Source organism: Azolla caroliniana, unplaced genomic scaffold, assembly GCF_043228905.1.
Source record: "Azolla caroliniana isolate FFs.n. ecotype wild unplaced genomic scaffold, voAzoCaro1.0.p SCAF_6, whole genome shotgun sequence".
Classification (NCBI taxonomy): Eukaryota; Viridiplantae; Streptophyta; class Polypodiopsida; order Salviniales; family Salviniaceae; genus Azolla; species Azolla caroliniana.
This window is the reverse complement of record NW_028230441.1, coordinates 5385934-5405381: the sequence shown is the minus strand read 5'-3', so window position 1 is coordinate 5405381 and position 19448 is coordinate 5385934. Positions and strand designations below refer to the sequence as shown.

General features: G+C 37.2%; 2 protein-coding genes across 2 annotated transcripts; both read right to left on the bottom strand.

Moving 5' to 3' along the window:
- Positions 1 to 5838: 5838 nt before the first annotated feature.
- Positions 5839 to 7923, bottom strand: LOC147862778 (putative glycosyltransferase At5g20260). The gene has a single exon (XM_087321708.1). It carries the CDS (start codon positions 7876 to 7878, stop codon positions 6556 to 6558), a length of 1323 nt encoding a protein of 440 aa, XP_087177834.1. The 5' UTR covers positions 7879 to 7923; the 3' UTR covers positions 5839 to 6555.
- Positions 7924 to 10932: 3009 nt separating this feature from the next.
- On the bottom strand, positions 10933 to 13744 carry LOC147862777 (rac-like GTP-binding protein 5). The gene is made up of 7 exons (XM_087320999.1): positions 13279 to 13744; positions 12888 to 12975; positions 12539 to 12648; positions 12279 to 12342; positions 12118 to 12182; positions 11922 to 11987; positions 10933 to 11354 (listed from the first exon to the last, which is right to left on the bottom strand). The coding sequence occupies exons 1-7, from the start codon at positions 13375 to 13377 to the stop codon at positions 11253 to 11255; spliced, it is 594 nt and encodes a 197-aa protein (XP_087177125.1). The 5' UTR covers positions 13378 to 13744; the 3' UTR covers positions 10933 to 11252.
- Positions 13745 to 19448: the final 5704 nt, after the last annotated feature.

Genomic DNA, 19448 nt, shown 5'->3' with positions numbered 1-19448 from the left:
TTCTCTGGGCATAAGATTGTATCATCTTGTCTATTTTTTATCGTCCCTCTCATGTTTCTCTAGTTTCCCTAATGACTTCCTCTCTTGCCATCATGCACTTAGCTTTGTGGGTTGCGTCTAGACTCCTTACTTTACTTGACCTAGTGCAACGACTCATCTTCCATCTTGATGTCCATAATTATTTGATCTACTTCAACTAGTCACAACCATGATAGATTTTGCAGACCGTGTTCAAATATTTGCAATTTTGTACTAATTGCAACTCAAGAATACCTTGCTTCAAGACTCCTTGCATGAGCATTCATTGACCACAATTCTGATGTGGAATATTGACCGTATTGTGTTGCACCAATTGAAATGGACATTAAGCCTTCTAGATAAATCCAATGGGACAGAAGAATGTTTCAAAGATTCAGTAATCGCGTATGACTCTTTGTCGAAATCCAACACCAAATGTTACACCAACAACAAACATGCAAATTAGTCTCATTCACCACTTCTCTTGTTATTGGAGATCTCTTCACCACTTCTTAAGGATTCGTTTTGCATTTGAAGCCACATTTGGAGAGTTTGACAAATATCAAACTTTAGTCAATAAACTTTATAAATTACAACAAGGCTCTAAAGTGGTTTCAATGTACACATCAAAATTTCAACGACTTAATTGTGATGTGCACTAGGGCAACCAAGTGCTCATTTATCAATTTCATCCCAAACTTTGTTGTGACATAAAGAATCTACTAAATCTCAACATGCCAATAACTCTCAATGAGGCCATCCCCAAAGTGATAGGCCATGACACCAAATTTTGAGTATAGGAGAGAAATGCCCTACCCACGTCATATTCCTTGCTAGTAGAATCCACTCTCACTCATAACAATATGATGGAATCCACCCTCACTCAATTTTTTCTCCTTACCGACTATTGAGAGGTAACTTCAATGTGCCAACAATCTATGTTTTTCTTGTAGTGAGTTTGATCATGTGGTTTGTTTCTGCCCAATGAGGGGAAGACACTTGCGACCCCATGTAACTTTCTAAAAGCCCAATGGCTTAACAATTTTCATTGTTTTCAATGGAAATGGTCTTGTTTAGTGCTCACGCTTATCTCAAGCTTCATGGGCCTTTTTCATGTCAAATGACAACATTGGCTCCAAAATCTTCCAAAATATGGAATAGGCAATTTTGGAGCCATATCCTCTTTACCAACATTTAATAACGGTCAACATGTCGGTATCTTGGTCATGAAAAAATAGCTTCAATACTAGTTAAGGTGATTACCAAATTCATGGTTCCTTTGATCGTCCTTAGCCTTGGTTGGCTCAAACCTCACAATCCAATAATTGATTTCTAAGCTCACTATATCAATTTCTACTAGGATTGTTGCCAACTATACTAGGTCCTCTTATATTTACAAAGCCACAACATGCCAGGGTTCCATCTGTATCCACGAGTCCAGTTTGAGTTGATGCTCCATCTATTCCAACAATTTCATAATGGATCAATTTTCTATTTGCTTCCACAATATCTCTCCTAGTTTTCTCTTTCTCCAATTATACTCCCACAAGGCATTTCAAGGTAAAGATTTGTCCATAAAACCAATCTTGAATGTACAATGCTTAACATATTCAAGTGTACACCTTCGATGTCAACTCCACCAATTCCTAGGAACCATTCAATCACATTCTGTCCTGATAAAATACAAGAACCCAGTTGATGTGTTTGAAAAGAATATGCATATTATCGACAAACACTGACCTTAGAAATTCCCCATCAACGTCAACGAAGGCATCTCTCCTCCCGTTTGACCAATCTATGAGTTCTTTGAACCTCAATGCTCCAATCTCACATTCACAAAAATCTCAAGAAACTCTTCATCCACCATGCTAAACCTCCAATTGACATGTTTATCCTATTCATTGATAAGAAGAACGGATCTCTAGGATTATGTGTCATTTTGAATCACATTTGGACCTAGAATATTTTTTTGTAAATCAATCTTCATGTTGCCTACAATCTTATGAACACATATCTAGGGATAGGTGGAACATGATATAGGTACTTCAAATTATGCCATCCTCACGGTGTTGGGTTATTCAAGTTTGCAACTTCCTATTGTGGCCGAGTTGGGTAAGAATATATGTCGAGCATTCATAAGTGTGTTAATGAAGTGTTAACCACTTTGGCAAGCTTAACATTAAACTCTCAACTCACAATGAAGAAATTGAAACACTTCCATACAATTCAAACCTAAATTTTTAAGTTGGTAAACTAGGAAAGAGAGAAGGGGGAAGGTTTATGAAAAAATTCTAGCCTAAATTTGGAAAGTGAAGAAATGGGACGACACAAAAAGGTGTCATTTAAGTGTTTTGACATTTGTGACCTTTCATGCTAAGGAAGGCATTAGGCTTTACATTTTTTTTACTTATCATACTACCCACTCCTTTCTTTTACTTATGATACTACCCGGGAAGCTACATTCTCTCTCTCTTTCTCTCCTTTTTTTCTATTTTTACTTTTATCTATATTCTTTTTCTTTTCTTTTTACATCAAAAATATTGGACGGCCCCGATCGTCTACGATATTCGAGACGAGTTCAGGGCCGTCCAAGCCCTAGATTCACGGGCTTCACCTATTTAATGATTCACCCCCAAATAGTGACGAGGAGGCTACCCTCTCCCCTTATACATTGTCCCCCGGGCATGTCATAACTTAATAGGCGTAGCATACAAACACCTATGCATTGATGTGAAGTGGGAAGAGACAAAAAATTGACATTTATTTTTCCTTTACATGTAAGTGCTTTTACCTTTGTTCCCTTTCACACTTGGAAGGACACAAGGCTTTATCTATTTTACTTCTAATGCTACCCTCTCTCTTTAGAAGTTGTTTTTTTTTTTTTTCCAAAAACTCTCTTTATAAGTTGTTGCTCTTACATGTGATAAACTTATAACAATACCAATACCTCTACAAAGATATGGGGAGTGAAGCATACAATATAAACCTATGAACGTCAACTGTAGCCTAAAGTGTGCAAACTTGTGGATGGACCAGTTTACACACAATTGGGTGTAATAGAATTGTTGTGTTCGATAAATCAACACAAATTTTGGCCTATGTCTATCATGGCCTTGGGGCGCAACATTTTATTAGTTGGCACTCTAAATGCCACTTAAACAATAGGATATCACATCAAACTTGAATCATAGCCTCTTTAACTGATCTCATGTCTTCTTAAAAGGTAAAAAACAAGTTCTTTCCATTATTGTGAATCCCATGGTGGAAGCAATCCTATGAAACAAAGTGCAAGTCTACCATATTGTCAAGGCAAGATTATCTCCTTTTGCAATCTTCTAATCTTATTTACCATCCATTTAAAAACATAATGCATCTCTAAAGCATGCTTGAATCTCTTGATTAATACACTTATTAAGTACACTAGAAATGGTGACCTTCTTTAGTAATGTGGAAATGACGCTAGTGTTTATATGAGCATTAACTAGGTAGTGACTAATCCAACATTAGCATTGTAGATTGGGTATTGAATGGGGGTGTGTTTCAGTTACCATAAAAACTTGAATCGAGAATCCTCATAAGTGAGATCATGTTTTTTATTTTTCAAGATAAAAATATTTTTGAATATAATGCCAAAAATCTATTAGTGGAATATTGAACTTTGTTGGGAGACTTAATTCTTTTGGAGATTTTTGTTCTCCTAAAGTTTGCTATCACAATGTTAATTTTATTGTTTCAGTTGTTAGACCCACTACACTAGCTCCTCATATTGTCATGCCTTCTCAACAATCACATATTCTACGTCTTTGAGTAGACTTTGATTCTCTTTATCTAGTGCCACAAAATTGGTTGTGCATCCATTTTTTCTTATTGATAGACTCCATACCTACAAGAAAAGTTCAATTAATTATCATGGGGAGAGAGAGAGAGAGAGAGAGAGAGAGAGAGAGAGAGAGAGAGAGAGAGAGGAAACTCCAATTTAGCATCAAAGCCAAAGACAATATTGAATCAGAAAACCAAATAAGGAAAGGGAATTTGTTAGATAACCATAAACAACAAGAAGTTTAAGAGTGTGGCTTAGATTGGTGTTGAACCAAAATAGTTTGACACGCTTTTCATTTCTCTACACATGGTATCCCTAGACTTACACATGGCCACAACCTAGCATCAAGGTACGCTCACTACCTAACATCAACATTTGCACATGACTTGACTATTGTATTGTTCGCCATTTGGCTATCACATGTAACTACCACATTAATTGTTTACAATAATGTAAAATTTTACAACGCTACATTTGATATGATTACGAGGCTCGTAAGCTCAAGTTTCCCCAAGAATGTATGCCCTTCTATGTGCTCATGACATAAACTTCTCATTTCTAACACTTCTTAATTAAGGAAACAAGATCCGGCTTCTATGACTTAATGTAAACACTACAATCAATAAAATCAAAGAATGAAATCATAACGAATGAGTCACAGTGCTTCAATTAATCATCACCACATTACACACAAGTCAAGTCTATATATTTAATGTGATAAACTTAAGTAATTAGGCATTTGATTAAGGTTAGAGAGAGCCAGAGACAGAGAAGGAGTGAATAGTGAAAGAGCTTTAGCCTTGCTTAGGAAAGTGCATAAGAAATAGCCTTGCTTGTTGAATTTATAATTCTTGGACATTTAAATGCTTTTGACTTGGTTATCTTAGCCTTGCCCTCTCTCTTTATATATTGTAGCTTGGATATATTGTGCCAATGCCAATGCCATGGGAAAGGTCTGATGCCTACACCAAGGACTTAACACAAATATATACTAATGTTTCGGCCTAATAAATGCATGGGATCGGTTCATCATGGTGTACTTACAACATTATTTCCATCTTCTCGTAGACATGCGCACCTCATGCTTGCCAAACATTACAAACATGGGACATCTTTATACAAAAAATTGGAGAAATGTAAATTTGATCAAACTTAAGTGGAATTCCTTAGCTATGCGGTCTCCCGCATGAAAGACGCTCAACCATTTTTGGGCTTTGCAAACTTTGAGACTACTCAATACTATGATACACTCAATATCTCTTGCATTCAAGAATTTTCCTTTCCAGTGGAATTCCAAAGACAAACTTGTTTTTGAGAGTCTTGAGAGAGTTTCCACATGGGCATGATATTTTACAAGGTGGAAACTCTCTCAGGAGTCTCAAAAGCATATTTCCATCCTATCCCACTGTATGTAACAATGAAGTTCATTGAGTGTTTCTATGCATCAGCAAAATATTTGTTTCATCAGCATGATTCAAGGTGCAAAGTACCGCTTATACTTGATTACTCCTCTTCCCTCAAATGGTGGATGTAACCAATGTCTTTTGTGGGTCTTTTCAAAATCCGCAATCCATATTGTAAGAGAACATTTGTACATCTAGGAACATAATATATAACTTATGATGTGTATAGACAAGGTCACAAAAGGGAAAATTGTTAATGATGAAGAGGTCATTGGAGTTCTATTATTTCCATTAGCAAAAAAATGTTAGAATTTTCCCATGGAGGAACAAACTTCAAGGATTAAGCTTTTGAGCTTTGATGTGTCTGAATGCAGAAAAACAATACACCATAGCCACCACAAATGAGGCTCAACAACATTAAACACGATATGAAGTAAATCGCAATATGTATACCAAAGGTGGGCAGCATTTTGACAAAACAAGCACTAAAAAACAACTGCAGCAGCTAAAAAACCACAAGCCAAAATGGTGGTAATTTGAAGATTGCTCAATCTACATCTTTTGTGATCTCTCAATCATCAAAAAATCATGTTTTCCAAGAATACCCCTATCAACAAGATGAAGAGTTCCCCGGCCATTGCTCGACTTCATCCACATATGGGCAGGCCATTCAATGCATTAAAATTCGATTCTCACCATTACCATACTTTGTATACATATTCACAGCAAAACTCACATATTTATATAGTCTATGCATTACTCATTCAAAAGAGTTGTCACATACACCAGTCTTTTGACATATTGGCCATTCTATAAATACATTCAAGGGTTTGCCTTGGCTTAGCAGCCATCACACTTGCCTGGACCAAAACAAACCCTGAATTCTGCCACACTAAACTTCTGAATGCACAAAAATCTTCCCTGCACATTGGAGAATCTATGGATCAAATGATTGAAGCTGCTCTACTCTTGTGATTTAATCCATAGAACCTCCAATGTGCAGGGAAGATTTTTGCGTGGTACCACTTGTAACAGTAGAGAAGAGCCTTATCTACTGTTACACTTAACTATGGACAACTCCAAGTCACATTGGAGGTTCTATGGATTCATTGATTGAAGCTGCTCTACTCTCATCTACTGTCACAAGTGATACCACACTTAACTATGGACAAACTCCAAGTCTTTTATGGATGGAGCTCCATCCTTGAGACACTGGCCATCCTTGAGTGCACATGGGGCAACCAATTCACCTGCAACAAGCTGATAGACACCACACTTCCTTCTGCAATGGCCACACCTCACAACATATACTTTTTAAGATGATTGAATGCCCATATTCCTCCGGGCATACCGAATCGAATGCTGACGGAGCCACAACTGATGCATAATCATGTAAAAAGCATCATACGGCCTAGGAGGAACATTCCATTGGAAGTGGGTAGAAGCAGTGATAACGTTCCTTTGAAGCTCCCTATACTTTGCTTCTGGCATAGCTTTCAGGTCAGCTTTGAGCTTTCCCATGTCCTCTGAAGAGCTCACAATGACAGAGAGTTTGGTCCAATCTAGAAGGTCTTGGAAAGGTAAGCTATGGAGGTAACCATGGGAGATTATGACAGGAACACATCCAGCAACCATGGCATCCACGATGCTAATGCTCTTCTTCTTCCAGACCTTGATCAATCCTTGTGTAGCAAAGGTTAAGCAGAACTTGCTGCTAGCTATGGTTTCTGGTATATCTTGACCACTTCCCGATTCGTTTTGATGGGTTTGTGACGTTCCGTGATCAGTTTGTGACCAATTCTGGCTTGTTTCCGACAGATCTTGATCGGAATGGAATAGAAACTCGGAGTCATGGATCCATAGCTTTCTCGCAACAGTATTCATGGAGTCCATAACATAGACCAAGTTAGCACGCCGGCGAGACAGAAGGTACTCCTCTGTTATGGCTTCTTTCTTATCGTTCAGACTAATGTTTTGGAAGGGAGGCAAAACTATGTCTTTATGTGGGAAAAACTGAGGATCCATGCCTTTTTCTTGGATAATATTTGTAGATCCATCTTCATTGCTGCAGAAGAGCTCTGAGCACGCCATAGATATGGCGTTCTTCTGAAGTTCCAGTACGTTGCGGGATCCGTCTCCAGGAAATCTGTGGCAAACACCGAAGAAATGATCTCCCCCTAGGGTCCTTTGCCAGAATGGAAACTCATCGCGAAGCTTCTGGACCAGATCTCTCGCCGAATTCTTTCTGTTCAGAGGCACCATTTCTGGCAGGGAAGAAGAAGATGGCGATGATGGTGAATAAAAAGGTGGGATGAAGTAGAGGCCAGCGGCTTCAGGGTCGTGCGTCACGAAGGGGCTTTGTGAGAGCAGGGAGAAGAATAAGACAGAAGTATCCTGGGGCTGAAGAAGCCATGGAAGCTTGGAATGGGGAGCTTCCTGCGAGTTGGAGGTGGGAAGAGGGTAGATGAAGATCTTGAAAGAAGAGAGCATGCGGGCATGGTTGGAGCGGAAGAATTGGGGAGAAGAGAGTATCTGTGACAGGGGGAAAGAAGAAGAAACAGATGGCGATGGTGAAGCATAGCAGAAGAAGAAGAAGAAGGAGAAGAAGAAGGAGGAGGAGATGTGATTGCCCACCATGGATTACTTGCAGGGATTCTTCTTCTTCTTCTTCTTCTTCTTCGTCTTCTTCTTCTTCTTCTGTGTGTGAGCTGAGATGCTGCAGGAGGTTTGGGGGAGAAAGAAAGATATATAATAAAGAGTCTTCTAAGACCAAAATTGGCCCAAATATATGGTCTTCTAAGACCAAAATTGACCCATCATAGACAAGACCAAAATTGGCCCAAATATATGGTCTTCTAAGACCAAATTTGGGCCCATCATAGACAAGACCAAAATTGGCCCAAATATATGGTCTTCTAAGACCAAAAAATTGGCCCATCACAGACAAGTCCAAAATTGGCCCAAATATATGGTCTTCTAAGACCAAAATTGGGCCCATCACATGGCAAGACAAGACAAGACAATTTGGTTTACAACAAAAATGGGGTATTTACCCAATTCATCGAAGGTAAAAAAAAATTAAATTTAAAATTAAAATAAGACTTAAAAGCTAAAGAGTTCTAGTAAGTAACAATTGGCAACGGTTCGGTTTGAACCAAATCGACCCGTGAAACCGCTGTTTCAACGGTTTGGTTTGGTTTGGTTCAGGTTTAGGTTTTTTAAAACGGTTCGATTCGGTTTCAACAGTTAGAAACCGCGGTTTAAACGGTCAGGTTTTTTTTATTTTACTTTTTTTAAATTTTAAAAAATTATTTTTAAACCATCTTTTTATTTTTAAACCTTATTCTCACATTTTAGGAAGATCTTTAAAATTTGAAAATTTGAAAATAATGAAATATTATAAATTTAAAAACTTGACCTAAGTTGAAATCCAAAACTGAACCACAAAACCACGGTTTTAACGGTTTAACGGTTTCATGGTTCGGTTTGGTTCAAGTTTCAACGATTTTAAACGGTTCGGTTTTGACCCTCTCAAACCAAACCAAACCGTTGCCGATTGTTACTAGTAAGAAAAATATTCTAGAAAGGAAAGGCCTTTATATTAGGCCTAGTTCCATTTCCATCGAAGTCTCTCGAAAAGAAGCAAGAGGTCAAAGGGTCTCGATGTGGATGTGGCCCATGGTCCCGATGTAAAAGGCACCCCCAACCATAGCTTCTAGGCGGGCGCAAGCGTAGCTCACGTTCCCTTTATCTTCTTAATTATTTCTACTCCACGTCGAGTTGCTTTGAAGCCCGACATCCAAAGGTGTTTGGTTGTTCTTTGCTTCTCGATGTGGATGTGGCCCGTGGTCCCGATGTAAAAGGCACCCCCAACCATAGCTTCTAGGCGGGCGCAAGCGCAGCTCACGTTCCCTTTATCTTCTTAATGATTTCTACTCCACGTCGAGTTGCTTTGAAGCCCGACATCCAAAGGTGTTTGGTTGTTCTTTGGTTTTTTGCTTCAGCAAGGGAAAGGGCGAGCGGTGTAGGTGTGTCCACATTCATCATCTCCCCTTGTTCCTGAAAAGTTTCATTAGTTACATGTTGGTGAATATTAAATGGTTATGGTTAACATTTTGTAGCTTATTCTCTCTATGTTGTTTTACCTCAAAGATATACCTACCTAGTCTCTTTATATCCAGGGTATCTAATAGTTTGGAGAGGGTGGGAGAGGGTCCTAGTATGTCTTGGTATTTCGCTCTTATCTCGGTGTAAAGTTGACACTTGCATGTAAAGTGATACTCATCCTCTATCTCTATGTGACATAACCTACATATCCTTTCCTCTCTAGGGATTCTATTAGTACAACCATTCTCAATCTCAAGTTGGTGAGATGATATCCTAAGTTGTCCAATGGCAACCCTTAGTGCATTTGATAAGAATGTATCTAGATATTTTGGTTGTGTAATAAAACATAACTTAGAGAAGTGCAGAGTGTTCCTTATAGTACAACATTTTAGATGGGAGTGGCTCTCGTGGGGTGATCCATTTATATCGAGTGTAAATTTCCCATATATCGTGGAGAGGGAACAAAAGAGAGTAGGTTGAGTTGAGATTTGAACCCTGGGCCCATTAGTTTGTGAAATTCACATCTAAATAAGCCCCACCTAACTCTAACCCTACCCTACCATTAAACCTAACCCTAACCCTAACCTTAGTTGTATGTGTGTATATGTGCGTGCTTTACATATAAGCTATGATGTTCAATCCACCATATCCCACTCTTATTACACCTTCTCCTCATTGTGCTTGTCAATAAAGTTATACGGCCCATAGCACTATTCTATCATGCTCTGCCTAATCCTCAATAAATACCAAGAAAACACGGTTTAGCAATCCACAATGATTAGACTACACTATTGACCTTCATAGTGGATTAAGATAGGTAAACAAAGACATACATATATCGATAAGATTAGATACTTGGATGACATACGGATCTTCTTGACTTTCTATTAGATGATACAATGAAAGCATATCCAACAAACATACATATATCTACAATATGAGATACTCGACAACATATGGATATGGAGGTCAAACTTTCTATTAGCCGATAGAGTTAAAGCTTTTGCATACCCGAGGTGTTCACATACATACATACATACATACATACATATATATATATATATATATATATATATGTTTCTAGGGAATGTTTCTATGTGAGATATATGTTAAGCTAACCCCACCCCCCAATACACAGACATGCATGCAATTGGATAAAAGAAAATTCTCTTATAATCTTTGTTAGCCTCGAATCCCACTTACTACATGCTTGTCCCTTTGATAAAACTAGCTCCTAATAGCTTGTCTATTATATGTACATACCTGCTCAGGCTACAAGCAAACATTAAGTTTAGCATCCATACACCCCATGTGTCCATAATGGTCATCTGCTCTACTTGCAGGGTTTGGCCCACTAGGTTTTAGTGTCCTTGTTGGGTCATTTGCCCTTTCCTTTGGGCCCTGTTGGTCTTTGTCGGGCTACACAAATAGATGCATGGAAGGATTATTCACATTGTGTTTGGAGAGGTAATGCTTTATCATTCAAGTGGAAGAATCGGATTCAGCCAAAGGTATGTTATGCAAACAATGGTAACAAGTAGAGATATAATTTGAGCCCATGAGAGAGAGAGATATTGACAGAAATGAAGGGAAAAAATGGCAAGATACTTCCAATATTGAAACATAGCATAATGTAATTCTTCCCAATGTAGTACGTACCTAGTTAGTGATACCCAATGAAAATAGGGAGATGTTAAAACAAGTCTTCTACTACATATACAACAAAGAGAGAACTATAATAGTTCCCTCTCAAATGTCTGCACCAAGTCAAATCAATACAGGTAAAGAGAGCTAGTGAAGACTATAGATAGATATATATGTATCTAAATGAAGCCTTGACTTTCAAAGATAGTCTTCACAAAGCTCTTCTTTTAACATGAGACTAGGAATCCTTGTCTCTGTCTTCAGAGTATGGTACAATGCCTCTGCTTCTTTCTTCGACGTTTTTGTTGTTTAGGAGGTTGTAACACGACTTTGATAGCTGCGTCGAACACCGCTTTCACATTCTGCCAAATAAAGAGAAAAGCATTATGCATACCACAATATATGAGACTCAGATTAGGGTTTTATCTCTTATATGCTTAATGCTACACTAATCATGTTCATCTCTAATGGAAATGCCAGACTAATCAAGTTCCTATGAATGCTAGCCTCTAATCATGTTTCTTTATATAAAGTAAATACCACTATTTTTCGAAAAGTAATCAGAATGCTGCTAAGTTTCTACATTTGAACTTTCTCTAAAAGGGAAAACATCACTAGGAGTTTCAATAAATAGCTGAAATACCCCCTGAATATCACTATAGTTTTGAAGACCAAGGTCATTATGGTAGTTTTTGAAAATATAGGGGTATTCCGGTAAATACAAAGAAAGTTTAGGGGTAATGTGGTGTTCCACATAATGCTTTCTTTCTTCTTCACATATGTTGCAATCAGAAATCCTATGAGAAAGAACATGTCATGATCTAACCACTTAGTTGAGAAATAAGTAAAGTATAATCTTAGAATATATGGAAGTTGTGAGTGTGTTTAGTTCATAATTTTACAAGGGGTGAGACCAGACATATGTATACCTGTTGGGTTTTAGAGCTGCATTCAATGTAGGCAGCTGCACCCAAAACCTTTCTCAATTCTTCACCCTGCTCAGAATAAACCACTCTAATCAATTCTCATCTGGCAAATCTCTTTGCAATCCTAAACACCAACCAATGTGAAAGATTGATGTGCTTATAGCATTGCTATGTGTGTGGGGGGGCAGGGTGAGCTTGCCTGAGCAGTACTAATTGCAGTGGCTCCAGGACGATCAGCGAAGAAATGCTTGTCATCTCGAAGGTCTGGAGATATTTCACACTTAGTTAGCCATGTATGATTTCAATTGATAAGCTTATCCAAAATAGAAGAAAGATACAAAGATATGATTGTGGAGAAACCTAATTTAGTTCCCACTAGCACAATTGGTACATCGGGAGCATAATGCCTCAACTCAGGAATCCACTGAAAAGAGGAATTTAAGTTCAAAGCAAATCAATCAATATCACTCCATTAGAAAAGCTTATTATGATGGCATGAGTAATTATAACACACATAGGGCCTCGGTCACAGAGACCATTTCTAGGTTCGGTGCCTATTCCTGGTTAAGGTTACAACTATGTATACACATCTTTTGATGATTATTTTTCAAAATGCACACCTTCTTGGCTATGTTTTCAAAGCTAGCCTTGCTGATAAGTGAGAATGCCAAAAGGAAAACATCAGCTCCTCTGTAGCTCAGTGGTCGGAGGCGATTGTAATCTTCTTGACCTATTGATGGGCAGAACCAATGACCAATTAGAATTTAACTTTACGGTATAATGGGTTTGTGGTTCAGGGTTTTTAGATTTTTTAGAGTTTTTCATGTAGGTTTATTTAATTTTAATGTTTTTACAGCAAAGGATTTTCAAATTTTAGGTTTTCTAAGTTTAGGGTTCCTAAATGTTAGGGCTTTTAAAATCTGAAGCTCACGGATTCCTAGGGTTTTTTTCAATTTTAGGGTTACATACCTGCAGTATCCCACAGACCAAGGTTGACAGTGTTGCCATCAACGACTACATTGGCACTGAAGTTGTCAAAAACAGTCGGAACATAGTCCTGGAAAATCATAAATATGCCAGAAGAAAGAAAGAGAACAGAGATGAGATTTGGGGCATACGACCATACATTTATACACACATACATTATGATATACATGTTACATATGGCAGGCATACAATCATACATGACACCCATATGCATTCGACATATACATACATATATGAACACATTCATACACACGTGCATTATCACATACATGCAATCATATTGCATATAAAAGATGCATACCAATATGGATGAAATGGGGCATAAAGATGGAAAATATGAACAAGAGAGAGAGAGAGAGAGGAGTATACTGACAGTTGGGAAGGTGTTGCTGGTGTAAGAGATGAGCATACATGTCTTGCCTACAGCTCCATCCCCCACAGTCACACATTTTATGAACCTGGAGTTACTCATACTCTTCGTTCTTTTTTCTTATGTTCACCTCCTGCAAAAAACATTAAAAAGGGGGGAACCCTAACACACACAGACACACAGACAGAGAGAGAGAGAGAGAGAGAGAGAGAGAGAGAGAGAGAGAGAGATTCCTGGCTAGGTTCCGTTCAATTCTGTTCAAGAGGTTATGGTTAAGCTAGCAAGCTAGTTACATCTCTGCGGTACCTGCATTTGTGAGAGATCTCACTGGTGCATCAGATCTGGAAGAAGAAAGTGAGAGAGACTGAGAGAGAGAGAGAGAGAGAGAGAGAGAGAGTGTGTGTGTGTGTGTGTGTGTGTGTGTGTGTGTGTGTGTGTGTGTGTGTGTGTGTGTGTGAGAGAGAGAGAGAGAGAGAGAAACAGAGTGGTTCTTCTTTATAATGATAAAGCTCTGTTTCTTTGGTTTTACTGTTTTTTTGTTCATAAAAACTAACATTCTTTGTCTTCTTTGAAGTGGGCCTGGCCTACCTACACACACTCGCACTCACATAAGCTCTTTACATTATCTATATCAAGGTCTCGCGTTCAATTCCTAGTTTGCACACATCTTTGTGTGTATATACATATATTATATATATATATATATATATATATATATATATATATATATATATCAAAACAACACTTATATATCAATCATACTGTAAGCCCTTCGGAAGTGTCATGTGCTTTAAGTGTGAAGAATGTCAGAAGCTAGTGCCCATAACATGTGCAAGTAACATAGAAACCCGAAGAAATTCTGTGATACAACCTTAGAAAGAGCGTGTTCGTAGAGTTCCCAAAAGCTCCATTGGTGAGAAAACGTGATCGGCGAACTGTGATGGGCAGATTTAATGAGACATTGAAAACCACACCTAGATTCGAGGCAAAGACGATGCACTGAATTGTATCAAAACCGTGAGTCGTGTGAAGAGAACTGTTGAAGAACGATCTCCTTGGGGAAGTCCAAATATTAAGCCTTGATCTTCGCCTCATTGACCGTAATTTGAATCCTTGTTGCATACATGGTGGCGATAAATCCAAAGTCAACCTTATGACAATGCCAAAAGCTTAGTATATTTTTAATGGAAAGCCCTCCTCCATATGGCACAAAAGAGAACATCATCATAACATCCTACAAAGGACAATTTTGGTTTTCTTATCTCATAAAAACAATTAGAAATATCATCCGCCCTTTAATATAATTGCCCAAGCATTCTCCTTTGTTACTTGAATAAGCATATGAATTGCTAAGGGTGGCAAAAGGTATAGAGATGATCATGGGGAGGTGGCAACTTTGGTTGGTCAATCATCCACTAGAAATTGTAGGATTAGAGGTGAAAGATCATGCATCACTATACCATCGGATCTTTTGTAGAACGATGACATGTGAATGATCAAATGATTTACATTTGTAACAAACATTGGGTAAAAATGTAAACTATTTGAAGTTGGATTAGAGAAGGATAATCAATATCAAATTTAATCTTTTTAAAGCAAGGTATAACATTGTGCATGCTCCAAAGAGATGCAAACTCCATCATGTCTAAGTGAAGTTCAGAAGCCTATTAGTGGATTGTGAAACATGTTCACTCATATACATTTGACAAAGGTGAAAATAGGAACAATCTTAAGAGTCACAACTTAACTAGATTGGAAAAAGGGATTATAAGAAGTCCATGAGCAATAAGGCATGCACATTGGGCATAAGTAATGTGAAAAAGCTTCCAACATGGGCATTTGATTTGCATTTCACCCTAGTAAAAATCTTTGACAAGGAAATTTATGATATGTCGTTCTCACAGAACCGTTGGCCCATGCATGTAACATCTATTGTAAGAGGATGGCCCATTAAGTATAAGCAAACGCCAAGTTGTTGAGTGCCTTCCAATGATTGCAAACCATCCTCTTCTTGTAAAACTTTTACGAGTGTAATTAGATGGCAATGATCAATTACCAATCAAGTGATCACAAAGTTGTTGCACAACATTCCAATGTGGGGGGTTAAAGAACATGCAATGGAGAGTACCACAGACAATCAATCAATTTCAAAAACAGCAAACATGTTGGACCACCATGTTTTGTCCATCAAATAATAAAGCATATTTGTTGCACCAATTATATGCCATCGACATAATACATAAGGAAATCAAGTGATGCCTTGTATGCGTCTAATGGTGGCATTGAATGATAAAGTTGAGATAAGATGCACTAATGTGGGGTCTAACCCTTGCGATCGTGTATCGTAAGATGTCAAGTAACATCGTTGAAGGATTATAGTATAGAAGAATCACATTTTATTTTAGATACATTGTCTTCTCAATGGATCATCCAATGTGACATTCTGAGCCAAGATGCTCCTCTAGAGAAAACATCTATCCTTGAAACAAAAATTGGGATATATCAACGTCGCATTGCCATCACTTAGTGGTTCTAGTAATGTGGCATATTGTTTAGATATTATCTCTCTAGTAAATCAATTAGTCTACTAGGTGATCGTGTGTAACCCTAAACCCTAGGCACAAAGTAGACAACCATAGAATTGATAGAGATTTGGTATAATTGCAATTCTTTTGGAGATATTTTACGTGGTAGTGACCCGTGCTAGTGTCACAATTTGGTTACCCTTTGTGGCTGGTCGGTTATATTTGACAGAGTTTTTTATTGAAAGTGTGAGAGGATGATAGTTACAAGGAGAAACCCATAGTCTTGTAGGATGTTTATGTTGTTAAGTTGCATGAAGCCATAAGTGACTTTATCTTCTTCTAGGAATTAGTTATATACAAAAAATAATATTTATGGATGTAGACAAAAATACAATGGCTTATCTTATCTTGACTATAGTCCTTAGCTCACCTATTTGTAGTAAATAGAAATCATAAATACACTCCCTTAATAGATTGTCCTCGATTGTGCTAACTTTCCTACATCCCTAAACTCTTCTAGAAAAATTACAAGATATTGATTAAATTCTTAATTCTCGTATAGTTTCGATTTCATGACTACCTTCATCTTTTATATTTGTTAAACAAGTTGTTTATTCTCTCGTTAGTTATTGCACTCCCAACTTACACTATATCATGAACGTTGTAAAACAAAGAGACTCCAAGTTTGATCCTCACAGTCACCACGAGCTTTTCCCTGTCCTATAGATTGTATTTGAACTATCATGATGCTAGAGAATGAAAATCTCCATTTCTCTATTCATAATTAGATTACCCTAGTGGTAGGTTGTTACACTACTAACACTATATCTTGGGTTCAAAACCCAAAATTCTCACCATTCTATTATTCCATAATATCTCTTATTTCACTAGATGTTGAACTGACGACTAATTGTTCTTCGTTGGGCAACCTTGCAACCTTACCAACTCAGCTCTCTCTCTCTCTCTCTCTCTCTCTCTCTCTCTCTCTCTCATTGTTCCTCTTTGTGCATATTTGTGTCTCATTTTACCAACATGCTTGCTATATGTTTCTTTAAGTTATTATGAAGTTGGTGGATTTATCTCACGATGAGTTGTCAAGATAAGGCTTGGTTATGAAAGACGAATAAGTTTGAGTGACATGAATAAGGCTTGATGTCCAAAGGGATGGGTTTGGGGTAATTATTTTGTAAGAATTCAACTTTGTAAATCAATGTTTACAATATCTAGAAAGTCAATTCATTGGCATGAAAGGTGCCATTTGATTCCTTTTAAACATGTGACCACATGCAACTTTTCCTAGTTAAATACTTTACCCTTGGAACGTATGAATCTTCCGCTCCCTTTTTAAGTTCAAACATTACCACCTTAGCATCATGATTGACAGATATGTCCTATCAATGCTTGTTAACCCAACTTAAGGTGCTTTTGAAGGTATGTACGTGTGTGTAATGTATTTGTATATGTATGTTTCTAAACTCAATTCTTGAATTCCCAATCATCCATTCTATTGTGGCTTGTGGATAGTTCTTTTCTCTAACGTGCCGTAAAGAGCTATTTTGAATTCGTTACGAATTAAACAATTGTTTTCTAAGATTGTCACATTTATTGGCCATTAAGTTACTCTAAATTATCCTAAGGTTGATCCTTTTATACTTTTGACCATGTTTCATTAAATCAACATTTGCCATTGGAAGAGATGTCTTTTATATAGAAGAGACAACATCGATATTTTATTTGGTTGTTTTACATACGTATGTGTGTGAGAGAGGGATGAAGCAAACAAATTGTGATGGAGACAAAGGGAAAAGTCATTTACTAGCTATCGTGAGAAGAGTTATGTTAATAGAATATATGAAGAAGGTTATTATGTATTGATTTTTTGTCAATATACCATAAATCAACCTTCGGTTGAATTCACATCATACTAATAAGACAAAAAGCAAGTTTGTAATATGATGTCTTGTATTTCAAAAGACCCATCCGCATTAAGTGGGTTAAAGGCAATATTTCCTTCCTACACACACCTTTGTGACTAGGCCTACCGTTATAAGCAACATATCTTTAGATTGAAGTTGTTAACCCTTTGTCTTACTAAGTTGTTTATGTCTCCAAAAGATGATATGCAAGAGAACACTACTTTATAGCTAGCTATGTAAATCAAATATATTATGGTCCTTTTATTCACGTGGTGGGAACCAACATGAGGCCCTATGAATATTGCATTGGCAATATTTCACATCAATTCTAACATCTTACTATTCAAAATCAACATCGATGAACTAAATCTTTTTTGTGATGTTGTCATAATGTGAGAAAGTTACCGCACCTATTGACAGATGTGATCATACATATCGTTATATGCTTTAGGTAGTTAATTTGTCAAATCTTCTCAACTCTCTGATTGATCAACATACATATGTGTGTCTATTAACCAATTCCACAACCTCGTGCTTTGACATGTATACGAGGTTTCATTGTTGCTTTGTTGAACCTTTATTAGTCATTGGAGTTTGCTTCATATTAAAAACATGCTCCAAATGTTACAAATTGCAAAAAACAATTGTTAGATCTACTATGTACTTGGATTAATGAGCGTAGGAAATTCAAAATATGAATTGATTTATTGTCCTTGTGGATCCAACCCACTTTCTACAAATTATGTTTCAAGGTTGACAATCAATAAAAACTTCCTTTCTTTACTACATATATGCTTTGTAGCTTTCAAGGATGAGTAACTTTCTGTGAAACTTTATTAAGCATTAACTCACACCCAAGTTGTTTCTGCCCTAAACATATTGTCACACTTTGGGCTATGTAATCAACAATGTATTGATTATAGTGTGACATTGTCACTATTGTAACTATTTGTAATCAACTTCCTTTTTTTATATTGTTTACAATGATGGAACAAAGAAGTTCATTTTGAGTTGAAGATTGAATTGTCATTACATAGTAGGTGCATCAGATGGATCTCTTAACAACTAAGTCATTCATTTGATGTCAACTTTTCAGGCTTTTTGCACATGTTACTAGACACTGATATTGAAAAGATGTCCAAACTCCAAAAACAGTAAGTTTTGACATAATAGTTTAGGATAATAATCCCAATAAGTCAAGTAATAAATAAGTTGTACATTAGATGTAGTGAATGTCTTATTTAGGTGTTTGATAATTCCAAGTGTCATTTTAACGGAAAAAGAAAGGGACAATGCATAGGGGCATGCAATCTTCCCTTTCCCCAAGAATATCATAATGCGAAAGATACATGGATTCAACAATATGTTGTACCCTATTTGACCTCGCCAGTCGAGATTTGTGCTCAACTGACCACACTCTACCAAAATTATAAACAAAAGTCTCTCCCATAAAACATCACATAAGCCGTCATTGAGTTTTTAATATGATTTATTCTCCTTTAAAATAAGCATTTAATATACAACATTCAAAACATATGGATGTTGTGGAACTTTCAATATTTTGCGCTTTTGGCAATCATGCTAAATGTAAGAGAGGTGTGAAACCTACCCCTCTGGTTCTATTCGGGGGCAACATTGGCTACCATTAGCATTCTTTAAAATGTCACTATATACCCATCATAAAAAGCTACTCTTTTTCCCAATACTCTATATCTCTCGATGCTCCACCTTA